Source organism: Schistocerca serialis, chromosome 1 (assembly GCF_023864345.2).
Source record: "Schistocerca serialis cubense isolate TAMUIC-IGC-003099 chromosome 1, iqSchSeri2.2, whole genome shotgun sequence".
Lineage (NCBI taxonomy): Eukaryota > Metazoa > Arthropoda > Insecta > Orthoptera > Acrididae > Schistocerca > Schistocerca serialis.
This window is the reverse complement of record NC_064638.1, coordinates 1,139,220,432-1,139,234,103: the sequence shown is the minus strand read 5'-3', so window position 1 is coordinate 1,139,234,103 and position 13,672 is coordinate 1,139,220,432. Positions and strand designations below refer to the sequence as shown.

Sequence of the window (13,672 nt, the reverse complement as noted above, 5' to 3'; positions counted from 1 at the left end):
ATTTTGTTAGTCTGCTTTTGATGTCGTTGATCCGCCCGTCATTGGTTATTTTACTGGTTACGTAGTAGAACTCCTTAAATTCATCTACTTCGTGGCCATTAATCCTGATATTAAGTTCTCACTGTTCTCTTTTCTGATACTTCTCATTACTTTCGTCTTTCTTCGATTTACTTTCATTCCATGTCCTGTGCTCATTAGACTGTTCATTCCATTCAGCAGACCATGAAATCCTTCTCCAGTTTCACTCAGGATAGCAAAGTCATCAGAGAATCGTGTCATTGACATCCTTTCACCTTGAATTTCAATTCCCCTCCTGAACCTTTCTTTTATTTCCATCATTGCTTCTTCGATCTACAGATTGAGCAGTATGGCCGAAAGACTACGTCCCTGTCTTACATCCTTTTTAATCCGAGCACTTCGTTCTCGGTCATCCACTCTTATTATTCCCTCCTGGCTTTTGTACATTATGTATATTGCTCGTCTCCCCCTATAGCGTACCCTTGTTTTTCTCGTAATTCAGAACATCTTGCAGCATTTCACATCGCAAACGCTTTTTCCAGGTCGACACATTCTATGAACTTGTCTTCATTTTTCTTTAGTCTTGCTTCCATTATTAACTGCAACGTCAGAATAGCCTCTCCCGTGCTTTTACCTATCCTAAAGCTAAACTGATCACCATCTAGCGCATCCTCAGTTTTCTTTTCCATTCTTCTGTACGTTATTCCTGTCAGGAACTTCGATGTATGAGCTGTTAAGCTGATTGTGTCATAATTCTCGCACTTGTCAGCTCTTGCAGTCTTCGGAATTGAGCGGATGATATTTTTCCGCAAGTCAGATTGTATGTCGCTAGACTCATACATTCTACACACCAATGTGAATAGTCATTTTGTTGCTATTTCCCCCAAGGATTTTAGAAATTCTGATGGAATATTATCGATACCTTCTGCTTTATTTGATCTTAAGTCCTGAAAAGCTCTTTTAAATTCTGATTCTAATACTGGATCCTCTATCTCGTCAAAATCGACTCCTGTTTCTTCTTCTATCACATCAGACTAATCTTCCCTTTCATAGAGGCTTTCAATGTATTCTTTCCACCTATACGCTCTCTCCTCTGCATTTAACAGTGGAAATCCCGTTGTATTCTTAATGTTACCACCCTTGCTTTTAATGTCACCGAAGGTTGTTTTGACTTTCCTATTTGCTGAGTCTGTCCTTCCAAAAATCATTTCTTTTTCGATTTCGTCACATTTTTCACGCCGATATTTCGTCTTAGCTTCCCTGCACTTCCTATTTATTTCGTTTCTCTGCGACTTGTATTTCTGTATTCCTGAGTTTCCTGGAACATTTTCGTACTTTCTCCTTTCATTGATCAAATTAAGTATTTCTTCTGTTACCCATGGTTTCTTCGCAGATGTATTCTTTTTACCTATGTTTTCCTTCTCAACTTCCGTGATGGCCCTTTTCAGAGATATCCATTCCTCTTAACCTGTACTGCCTACTGAGCTATTCCTTATTGCTGTATGTATAGTCGCGTATCTCGTCATTCCTTAGTACTTCCGTATCCGACTTCTGTGAGTAGTGATTCTTCCTCACTAACGTCTTAAACTTCAGCCTACTCTTCATCACTACTATATTGTGATCTGAGTCTATATCTGCTCCTGGTCACGCCTGTCCAGTATCTGATTTCGGAATCTCTGTCTGACCATGATGTAATCTAACTGAAATCTTCCCGTATCACTCGGCCTTTTCCAAGTCTACCTCCTCCTCGTGTGATTCCTGAACGAAGTATTCGCTAATACTGGCTGAAATTTATTACAGAACTAAATTAGTGGTGCTCTTCTCTCATTCCTTGCCCCAAGCCCATATTCTCCTGTAACCCTTTCTCCTACTCCTTCCCCTATAACTGCATTCCAGTCCCCCACGACTATTAGATTTTCATGTTCCTTTACGTACTTTGTTACCTATTCAATATGCTTACGTACTTCCCTATCTCTTCATCTTTAGCTTGCGCCGTGGGCGTGTATATCTGATGTATCGTTGTCGGTGTTGGCTTGCTGTCGATTCTGAACTGTTCACAGTAACACACTATCTGCCCTACCTTTCTGTTTATAACGAATCCTACTCCCGTTATACCATTTTCTGCTGCCGTTGATATTACCATGCACTTATCTGACCAGAAATTCTTGTCTTCTTTCCATTTCACTTCACTGACCCGTACTATATCTTGATTGAGCCTTTGCATTTCCCTTTTAAGATTTTCTAGTTTCCATAACACGTTCAAGATTCTAAAATGCCAAACCCCGACTCGTAGAACGTTATCCCTTCGTTGATTATTCAGTCTTTTTCTCACGGTCATCTTCCCATTGGCAGTCCCCTCCTGGATACCCGAACTGGGGAATATTCTGGAATCTTTTGCCAATGGAGAGATCATCATGACACTTTTTCAATTACAAGCCACATGTCCTGTGCAAACGCGTTGCGTGTCTTTACTGCAGTGGTTTTCCTTGCCTCTGCATCCTCATGCCGTTGATCATTGCTGCCTTTAGGGACAGTTTCCTACCCCTGGGATAAGAGAGTGCCCTGAACCTCTGTCCTCCCCTCCGCCCTCTATGGCAAGGCCGTTGGCAGAATGAGGGTGTCTTGTTATGCCGGAAGTCTTTGGCCGCCAGTGCTGATTATTAATCAAAATTTAAGCAGTGGCAGAATTCGAACCCGGCACCGAGAACGCTTTGATTACTAAGGCAAGATGCTACCCCCCCTTTTTTTCTCATTTAGTTCGTGATCGTTCGTTGCATTTGTTCTGGACGGACGTCCCCTGACATCCGTTGAAGTTCATTGTTGATCCATTCACTCAGTTTTTATTACAACCCCTAGACCCGGTATATTATCGGATTTACAAACTGATAGTAGTATAAGCCTGATATTTACAACTCGTCTGAGATGCTACCGAAAGAGACTTCATAGAAGACGAGGCATCTGACTACTTTAAGAGAATTCGAAAGTGAGGAGGCATCCTGTGACAGATGTAGAGCATGCTCGTAACACTGCATCTTGAGCCAAAAATGATTTTAATATTCTACTCCTGTGGAACAATATGTTTTTCTTCTGTCTTCGAAAATAACTGATATAAAAAGAAGGTATCTACATTTCACGTGTGAAATTCGAGGTTTATGGACAACAACATCCCTGTCTCGGATAGGGTAAAGTGGTTTTCTATTTCGTTTTTTAACTGTGGTGTATCTTGTTGGGCCGGAACTGCAGCTGGAACTATACATACAAGTCGCACCTGCTTGTCTTGTAGTGTCCCAGCGGCAGCGCCCTTTGGATAGCTGATAGCGAAGTAACTATTATTCTGGTTGAGCTGCAAAAAAACGTACGTATAAGCTGTGTGAGAAGATTCAATATGCCGAGTGAAACTTCCTGGCAAATTAAAACTGTGTGCCAGACCGAGACTCGAACTCGGGACCTTTGCCTTTCGCGGGCAAGTGCAGTTGGTAGAGCACTTGCCCGCGAACGCCAAAGGTCCCGAGTTCGAGTCTCGGTCTTGCACACAGTTTTAATATGCCAGGAAGTTTCATATCAGCGCACACTCCGCTGCAGAGTGAAAATCTCATTCTGGAAACATGCCCCAGGCTATGGATAAGCCATGTCTCCGCAACATTCTTTCTTTCAGGAGTGCTAATTCTGCAAGGTTCGCAGGAGAGCTTCTATAAAGTCTGGAATGTAGGAGACGAGATACTGGCAGAAGTAAAGCTGTGAGGACGGGGCGTGAGTCGTGCTTGGGTAGCTTAGTTGGTAGAGCACTTGCTCGCGAAAGGCGTAGGTCCCGAGCTCGAGTCTCGGTTTGGGACACAGTTTTAATCTGCCAGGAAGTTTCATATCAGCGTACACTCCGCTGCAGAGTGAAAATCTCATTCTGGAAATATACCGAGCGTTTGCGCTGGACGATTATTCCCGCCATGTAAATTGGTCGCTTGACTCTTTGCTGTCACAAAGACAGTCTCTACAACCTCTGAGCGCCTGATACGGCTGAAGATGTACACGCAACCGCTGACATAGGCAATCTGTGTGCTGTCACTTTCGGACCAGCGCTACAGATCCTCTACGGCAGTCAGCGGATTTCGCGTGCTTCGCAGTTGTGTGTGCGACCGGAAGGTTATCGTCGGAAGTGTTTAGTAGAAACGTTGTGGTCGAGGAGGGTCCATGTGTTCTCAAACGTCGGTGCATATAAGACCTCGGATATGTTTAGTGCTATGATCTATTTGTGGTGGAAATTTAATTACTTGCTTTTAAAAATTTTTGTGTCTGGTTCTAAAATATTAAAACTGTGTCTTATTACAAAGAAGAAACATCATAAGATGGTGAGTGTTGGTAGCAATCTATTTGGCTCCTGGAAATTGTTGAACAATTAATTTGGTTGCGTAGTGTAAATTGACTATTTTCCACTATTTTTGATATCACACTTGCGCCAGCTCTTCTTTTGTCGTCACTATTAGCCAATAGGAGCGCAGTATTCTGAGGCTGGATGTAAACTTCTGGCTGCGTGTTTGGACACGTTGGTTTATGCATGTGTTCACGCCAACAGCAAGGCAGAGATAGGAAGCGAGCCTGGAATTTCTCGGTCAAAGGAATGCCGCCACCTGGTGCTTTGTTCTGAAGCCACAAGAACGAATGGAGGTCCCTTGGCTCGTCACCTTGGTCTATAGATTTGAGGTGCAGATGTTACGACGGGAAGAAGTCACATGACAGAGAGCAGACGTGGTTTCCCGGATATCGAATACCCAAGGACGCTGTCTTCCGGTCAACCGTTGGTGGTGTTAAGTATCGAAAACGGCAGCTAATATACCACAGTTCATTCCATCCCTCAGTGCTTACAATTATTACATCATGGAAAGTGAGGGTGGGGAGGGGTAAGGGGACATGTCTTCCACAAATTTATTAATGGGAGATGGAAGGCAACTTTTATCCCTGTTCTGCCAATGCTATTTTACCCTTTGAAAAGGTACATTTTTAATAGAACTATAAGTGTTAAAATAGTGAAATTTTCGCTGAGTGTATATTACGTATATACTTACATTTAAAACTAAAATGAACAGAATAACTCTTATGGATTTGAAACCTTTTTTTATTCTTTCGCTAATAAAATTTAACTTTTTTAAATACTGTAATTATAATAAAACAATTCCTTCTGGGTTGGTGCTTCTCAGTTTACTTGTAATAAGTTATTACCATCCTGAGTACAAATTGACCAAATTTCATAGTTATTACCCAGTCACTTTAGGAAATAATGGTACCAGAAAGTAAAAAAAACATAGTATTCAGAGAAATCAATTTAAAGTTTAGTATTGCAATTTTAGTGTAGTTATTGATAAGAATTACTTGCCACCAGTATTTCTCTGCACCATACTGAGCATCATCTGAACCATGTACATCTTTTCTTCTCTTGGTCCCTCTTCTTATCTATCTGGCTTCTCTGTGCATTTAACTTAGAAATTTCTGCTTTGCAGATTCGTTCTTTATCTATCTGCGCCAAGGAATTTGCAGCATTCCCACTAGATTTAATGCCAAATACTTGCAGAACATCCAGTTTACTTGTTACACCTTCACTGAAACATGAAATAGCATTATTAACAGCAAATTTGAGAATTGTAATGTGAACAAGTACAGTTTTACGTAACCGGGTCCAAATGTCAGAATTCACACATTCATTTACATTTTGCGTCTTCATAACGACATTTCTTCAGCAAAGCATCTTTATGAATTTCTCTAAATGTCGGTTTAATTTCATTTATTACTGCTGCCGGTAAAGAATGTTTGTGATCATATTTTGCACTTCTCCTGTACTTGCTCCAAGGGTCATGTTCATTCAGGCAAAGGCAGTGCTGGGGATTTTCACTTGTGAAAATGTTATGGAAAAACATAGCCCGTAAACCTTTTTCATGTTTTCTAAGTTCCCAACGTCTCTTATGGCCAAGCATACTAATTCAGTAATATATCTATCTCAACATTTGTCAGGCGACCTTTACCACCTACCTTCCTACCATCTTACAGTAATGTTTTTGACTTTGATTTTAATAATCTTCTCAACCTGGACCCCTTTATCTTCTGGATACACTCAATGCATTCCATTTTAGAAATTGTGACATTGGGACCACAGAGTTGTTCTGCACATATCCAGTCATAAGCATTGCTCTTATCGTCTGCTAAATAACATGTTTATCTAACACCTCTGTTTGCCACTGAATGATTAAAAAGTCTGAGTACTCTTGCTACTTACATCCCACCATTTGGACCAATACAATACATCTGACAGTTATGTTCATTTTGTATCAAATAATGTAGGTGTTACGACACCATTTAGTGAAGTGTGGCCACGTTTCAGCCAGCTCCCATCGAAACATGCACAAATATCACCACTTTCACTGTCATCACTTTCCTTGAGTGCTTTTTCAGCTGCTTTCTTCATTCGCAGGTTCGAATCCTGCCTCGGGCATGGATGTGTGTGAAGTCCTTAGGTTAGTTAGGTTTAAGTAGTTCTAAGTTCTAGGGGACTTATGACCACAGATGTTGAGTCCCATAGTGCTCAGAGCCATTTTTTTTTTCCAGAAAACATGCAAATCCAGAGAAAACATAAATCAGCATTTACTGCAATCACACCAAACTTCACTAAGTACAACCAATAGTGCTCGTAAACAATAACAAACACGGTCGGAACGATGAATATCGATAGAAGATACTGGATAGGAAACCCTGACACGATAAAACTATAGAAGTAGGAAAATAATGTTCAAGCAATAAAAGAAACCTGTTCATTATCTCTGCGTGGTGCAAAAGAGAAGACATGGCATTTAAATGCCAGATGGCACAGAGTATCAGGAAAACAATCAAGGCGTCAACTCATGACCAATTTGTCGTATTTATATGAAACAAAGACTGTTTTATGCAGGAATCAGTGAGCATTTCAAATATGCAAGAGTCAAAAAATCCATTTTTTGAGCCCATTTGCCTTCCGCTTCTCCTTAAATGAAGAATATGCAAATTGAATTAAATAATATATTACTGACATTGATTTGAATATCGTATCCTGAAATCTTTCCTCTCAGCACAGACTGAAACTTTTTGCCATCAATTTCCAGATGGGATGGAGAGAGGGAAAGTGGGGGAGGGAGGGAAGGGATGGGAGATTTCCTAGTTGGCTGAAATGAGGTTCAGAAGTGAAATGGGGAGGGCTGTTAAAAAAGCGTCTCTTTCCCAGGGGAGTGGTGGAGTGGAAGGGAGAAGGCGGGGGGTTTTCTCAGATGGATAGATTTTCTTTGAGGGTCATATCTAAATTACCATACCAATAGGTATACCTAGGGAGTCCTGAATCAATTTATGTAACAATAAGTTAAGGGGGAGGGCAATTAATTTTTTCAATTTAATTAATTTCATATCAATTTGATATCAAAAGTATGCCAGAACACTCTTTATCTCACTACTTCTGTAACTACTACAGCTGCATTTCTGCATAAATTAGTGAGAAGCCAGTTTTATTTATTTTGGCTGTGACTTCTGAGCTGGTTAGTTAAAGTATAATATGTAAACTAGTGACTAGAGATCTTTACTGTCAAATTATGAGAATTTTTCTTAATTTTTTTCAAACAGACCATTCAAGAGTGGGGAACTGTGTTCCTCTCGGCAGCTGGAGTCTACTTTGTGGGCAATCTGATTTTCGTTATTTTTGCTAAAGGCGAAGTTCAACCTTGGAACGACCCTAACTATTCTAAAGAAAAGAAAACAGGTGAGTTCCTTAATACATTGGAAGTGTGAATATGCAATAACTATAAATAAGGCTCAAGGTCAGAGAGATGGGGGAGGAGATGATGGACAGAAGGAGAGAGGTGGACAGAGAGAGGGGAAGGAGGAGGACAGAGACATGGGAGAAAAAGAGATTAGGACGTACATCCAATTCCCAGACACCTCAAAAACGTATGTTTCCTCTTCCCTTCCTTTTCCATTTAACGAGACGGAGCCAAAGCAATGTGTGGTTGGGAACAGCTAGTCACTAATACAGTGTGTTTCAAAGGATCCATTCTGTTTCATAAGACTACAGTTCTACGGGAATGGAGATAGAAACAGGGGTTTAATTTTAACTTACGGTTATGACTGCCAAGTTATTTCGAAAAGAACCATCCCATTTGACAAGCGTCTATTTTTACACGTATGCTCATACAATCTTCGGCTATCCTTTGTATTTACGTATAGGCTTAAAGTTTTCATTTGCTTTTCGCACGTGTTCAGTGTCCTCTTCATTGGACTTTAGACGACTTCGTCCTATACATTTTGCAAGCATATCTGCAGTTACTGCGTTCACTAATGCAGCCGAAGTTGTTTCATTGTTGGAAACATAGACAAAGTGGTTCACAACCTCCCCTCCCCCCCCCCCCCCCCACCAGGAAAAAAATCACATAGCGTGAATTTAGACGACTTTCGATGCCAGTGGCGCAGGGCCAGATCCGTACGTTTGTTTCGGACGATATTGTTAAAGAACGCTCTAACATGCAGATGTCACAAAGATGGTGTTCCGCCCTGTTGTGAAATTTTCGGTATGTTCTCGCAATTATGTGGAAAGCCAGATCTCCAACATATACAGGAACGTAATTCCCGTAATTGCATTTTCCTATTTTCTCTGTCCTATTAAAGACGTTTTATGGAATACGTAGGTCAGCTAATGCTGGGTTTTATTTCTTATTTAAGAAACGGCATGCAGATAGTTACGTTAAGCTGCTGGAGTAATGCGGAGGTACGGCACATCATCTGCGTGGGTAGAAATTACAATGGGACTCCCATATGCTTCGATCATTGGCCCAATATTGATCAAACTGACGTGTTGCTGCCTGCCCTGCCTCGCCAATACGTGCGCTGGCTCGCTAGAAAAGCACAGGCACCAAATGGGGGGGGGGGGATATAACGTCACCGTAGACTAATCATAGAGGACGACGACATCCAGTGCCTCCTGCCGGAGAAACAGGCCACCGTCTTCACATGCGCTACGAGGGAGAAGGGCGGTCGCAAATTGCGGCCCAGCGCGCTCGCAGGCATTGTGTTGGGGCCCAGATTTAAGTGTCCGGACTCTGCATGATTCGTGTGACTGCTACCGTAAATGTCTTAGTACTGTCAGTGTTAGTTACCATGCCTTTCTAAGTTGAACTACCGCGTCTCTGTTAGTCATACGCATTACGACGGCTTCCTTAATGGTGGAGTACCATATTATGGAGGCGGATGAAAGGATCTTAGTCACTCCACATTTCATGCTATGTCCCGTTTCAAGACGGTGTTGAACAACAGCAGACTTTCCTGCCTGACCCAGCCTGGTGTGACGTCTGTGTTCAGCGCATCTATCTTTAATTGTGCGACACTTCCCGCCAACGTATGATTTCCTACACTGGCACGCGATATTGTGCATCCCTGGTCTCCTTCGATTTGGGTTATCCTTAACAGAACCTAGCTGGAGGGGGGCTGTTTCTTGAACAGTCCGTAGATCTGAAGTGACCCACACCAACATCGCGTAGAAAACCATCCTCGTGGAATTCTCCGTTCCTTCTGGCAGTTATTGAGGTTTAGTGCCGGCTGAAACGCATTTCGAGTCTGTTTATCAGAGTGCCAGTACTGTACAAATACAAAGCGAAGATGAATAAGCTCTGCTGATAAGCTCTCTGGAACTGAGATAACTCTAGTTCTGTGAACGAGAGTCCGTAATGTACCACTGCGTTGGGATGGGTGATGGCGGTTCGTATCTTGCAGGTATAGCTCAGTGTGAGTTGGTTTACAGAACACACTGTGACCCACGAAACCGCCATCTTTTCTGCGGACCAAGACACCTAAAAATGTCAGGTCTCCATTTTTCTCCACTTCCATGTTCAAGCAAATGCTTGGATTGAGCACTTGTGAGTGCTGAGAGCTTTGCGTTTAAATTTGTGCTGTCGGGAAATACATGAGAAGCACTTTTAAACTCGTGAACAATATTGTTAACTCACAACTAACAAATGAATTTTTTTTTTCATTTCCAGAAACTACAGAGAAAGTTGCTGCATGAGCCAGTCTAAGTGACGCCAGTAGTCTCATGGAATATAGTGAGAGCTACGGAACTCTTCGTCAGTTGTGTCTGAAACATAAGTGTCTTCGCAATAAAACTTTCTACATAAAGAAGGCACAAGGAAGCAAAACTACGCAAAACATACAGAATTTCCGCAGCTCGAGTAACATACCAACGTCGGTTGGAGGAAACATATTTTATTTCATTCGATACAAAATTTATAAGTGCTAATTAAAAATGTAGTATCCACATCATAACATACATGAACTAACACTCCTACAACAGAAGGTTGACAGTTCTGATATAAGAGAAGTGGCTATGAAACTATAACTTAATGTAACTTAACATGAAGTATTATCAGATATTCGTGTGAATTATCTAAAGAATTTTGATGAACAAGGATGTGATTCCATCGAGACCGAGGGATCTGAGGAATCCATTATTATATCTGTGAAAATTTTCTTGTCTCTTGTTTCTGCTTCAGTTTTGAGAAGCGTCTCTCCATAAGCTGTGATAAGAGTCTATTTTCTATTAGACCAATGTAAGATTTTTTTGTGATATAAAAAATTAATAAACCTCTCTTCAACAGAAACTCCTTTATATTCAATGCCTCTGTCATATACAAAATTGTTCTGAAAATATCCCGCAATAATACTAAATAAAAACGTTTGCATATGACCGTAGACACATGAATATTTTTGAATCGACATAGGAAAAAAGTTTTATAATGCCGTATTCGTAACGTACATAACTTACTTTTACTTTCTTTCAGACATGGGTTCATTGGTTCCTTCATTCATTGTATTCCATAGATCGCCTCATCAAGTAGAGTAATTAGAAATGCGGAAAGAGTGCGCATGAGAACCAAGAAATTGTCTCCAAATCCAAATATGTGGATTGTATTAAACATTAACTGTCATTGAACTCCTCTGTTATGTATATGTTTACATGGACAGTTACTTAAAGTCCATACGAAAGGAGATATGTTTTCAATGAACAATTATACTGAAGTGTTTACGGCTTAAGTTCTGAGTCGTTAACTGAGTCAATAGCTTCACCAGAGACCTGTCAACCTGATGCTTTTCGTGATAAATTTAACCTTGTTTATTTTTTTTTTTACGGTCACGTTCTAGTAGTTTCTTGATGCTGTGGACCTGCTGTTCAGTTGCACTAATTGTACTATGTGACTGTAAGAGAGCTCTCACCTGCTCCAACTAGCTACGAAATCACGTAACCACTCTTAAAAAACTCTCCTGTAATTTGCTTCTCTCATAAAACAATTACTATGTCGGCTATGCAGATTTATATTCGACTACATTTACGTAGCAAAGATGGTAACAAATGCTGTCAGAATGTCATCACAGAAGTAAGTGACAGATTACAGAATATTCTATGTTTGTTTCGGGATGCGGCTATTGTCGCCACCTCACCTTGTTCTGTGAATTTCCACGACACCTCCAAGCCGTGAAGCCAAAGTATAAAGGACCCTTCCCTCCTAAGTGGGGATATTCCATCGCTCCATCCTTGTTGGATGCTCTGCGCTTACATGTTCCTTTGTATATCTGTACACAGATAAAAAAAAGGTGCATACAGTAAGAAGTCCTATCGATACACTACTTATCTATACAAGTTTTCTCCTCGTCCATCTTTCATCATTTTAACAGGAAGAAGGGAAGTATGTGGTTACATAATAACAGTATGTACCACTACGGATCCCGTTACTAAGATGAAAGATGTGTAAAATAACTTATAATGCTCATTACCATCATAGTACTGCCTGTGCCTGGAAAGTTTAGTAAATTATTATCATTGCCCAAAGTAATGTCTCATCTGAATGAATTAAATTTCATTTCCCGACACAACAGAACATGTACGGTCAGACATATTAAGACAGCCATTTTTAAATTAATAGGGATTATTGATTTAAACAGGGAATTGTTTCCTTTATTACAATACAATAAACGAATTTTTCATTGGTCATTTTAGTGCATTATTATTAACAAACGATTCCTTTGCTCATACATCTTCACGTTGTCACAAGAACTCATGTGAACCATTCGCCGTGAGCGATCAGCCTCTACCATGATTACATTATTCCTAGTCAATGGTAATCCCATGTCATTAGCTTGTAACAGCATAACTACATCAACTTTATTCTCCTGTAAAAGTTTCAATCTTTATTTACCATAAGAAGTTAAATGCTGACATTGTAATTTATTCTTCTTTCCATTGTTTCAAATCTCGGATCTGTATTTTATCCAACGTGTACAGAAATGAAGATTCGAAGGATGAATATCATACAGGTAGGTCTATTTGCTCATAACTATTTTGGAGAATAATTCATTAGTGTGACTCTCAGCTAGTTTACAGCTTCGTACCTATGTCCTATCCTCACTTAAAACTTATTCATTGGGCAGACACTGTGTACATGCATTGTTGTATTTTCGATGTAAATGTTCCTTCATTTTATTTTCCTAACAAAAAGGGTTCAGGTCATTCCTTCCATGGAATCACCTGACCACGGATTGGACTATCCCTTATGTGGGTTCGCCTATCTATCATCTCTCCCCTGTGTACAACACATCCAGATATACCTAATCTTATAGTTTTTCACTTATGTAAAGTCTCTGACTTTTCCTCTTAGACCTGTCAACGCAACCTAGTGACTTTACCTAGGTAATTAAAACACAAATTTCGTTACTTCCACTTTTATATCTTTTTTCTTTCAATTTTCGTAAGGCCATTACTCACACATAAGCACATACTATCGAAATATTTAACCCTGAGCTTTGCTTCTGAGGCACTTATCTTTAAGGGCTGTTTGCGTAAAACATATTCATTATTACTAGATTTAAATTTCTTAAATTATGGACGCGGTTATCTACCGCTTACTTTTTATCAGTTATTATGTACAAAACACTTACTTAGCAGTTCTTTCTTCTACCTTACATTAAGGGATATAATATATTAATGACGTTCCATTCCTCTTACATTGACATAAAATTTTTATGTACTAGCGCACTCTTATCGGAGATAACGTGAGTTTTTTTGGAATAGTTTCGCTCCTCATTTGTTAAAACAGTTATTAGCGCTTTGTTATCGGGGATAATGCTAATGCCATCTATCATAGCATCACCCAAACAGCTTACTTGTCATATCATCCCGTTTTCGCATATGTATTTCTATGTCACCTTCTGTCCCCCCCTCCCCGTTCAATCGACGTTGACAACATGTGTGTCTTGTCGTAATATAAACCATCTTCTCGATTACCATGCGTCAATAAATTGTTTTTCGTATGTCCGTAAGTCATATGTGTAGTAGCTTACATCTTACAAATAATCTGTCGCAGCTTCCAAAATAAAGCTCTTTCGCCTATCGTCCACATAGACTTTTCTTCTGATAGTAGTACTGCATGGTAACATCGTTGTCGTCTTTCTTCAAAATGTTCATCTGCCTTTACATCTTGTTTTAGTCGTAAGACTAATCTTTTTACTTCATCGTTGGTAGAACTTGAACCAAGAAACTGATGGAAAAAAAACTCCTGGTACTTCAGTTCTCGTCATTTCGTACATGTTTGACGGTAATCATGAGACTGCA

The 13,672-nt window shown here is 40.2% G+C and overlaps 1 protein-coding gene across 1 annotated transcript in view; it reads left to right on the top strand.

Annotated features, from left to right (window-relative positions):
• The window catches only part of LOC126455956 (vesicular glutamate transporter 2-like), a 70,611-nt gene extending 60,536 nt beyond the window's left edge, over positions 1 to 10,075 (top strand). The window contains exons 6-7 of the mRNA XM_050091716.1: positions 7,645 to 7,780; positions 10,050 to 10,075. Of these exons, the coding sequence (XP_049947673.1) occupies positions 7,645 to 7,780; positions 10,050 to 10,075 (162 nt within the window). The remainder of the gene's footprint in view (positions 1 to 7,644; positions 7,781 to 10,049) is intronic.
• The last annotated feature ends 3,597 nt before the right edge of the window (positions 10,076 to 13,672 follow it).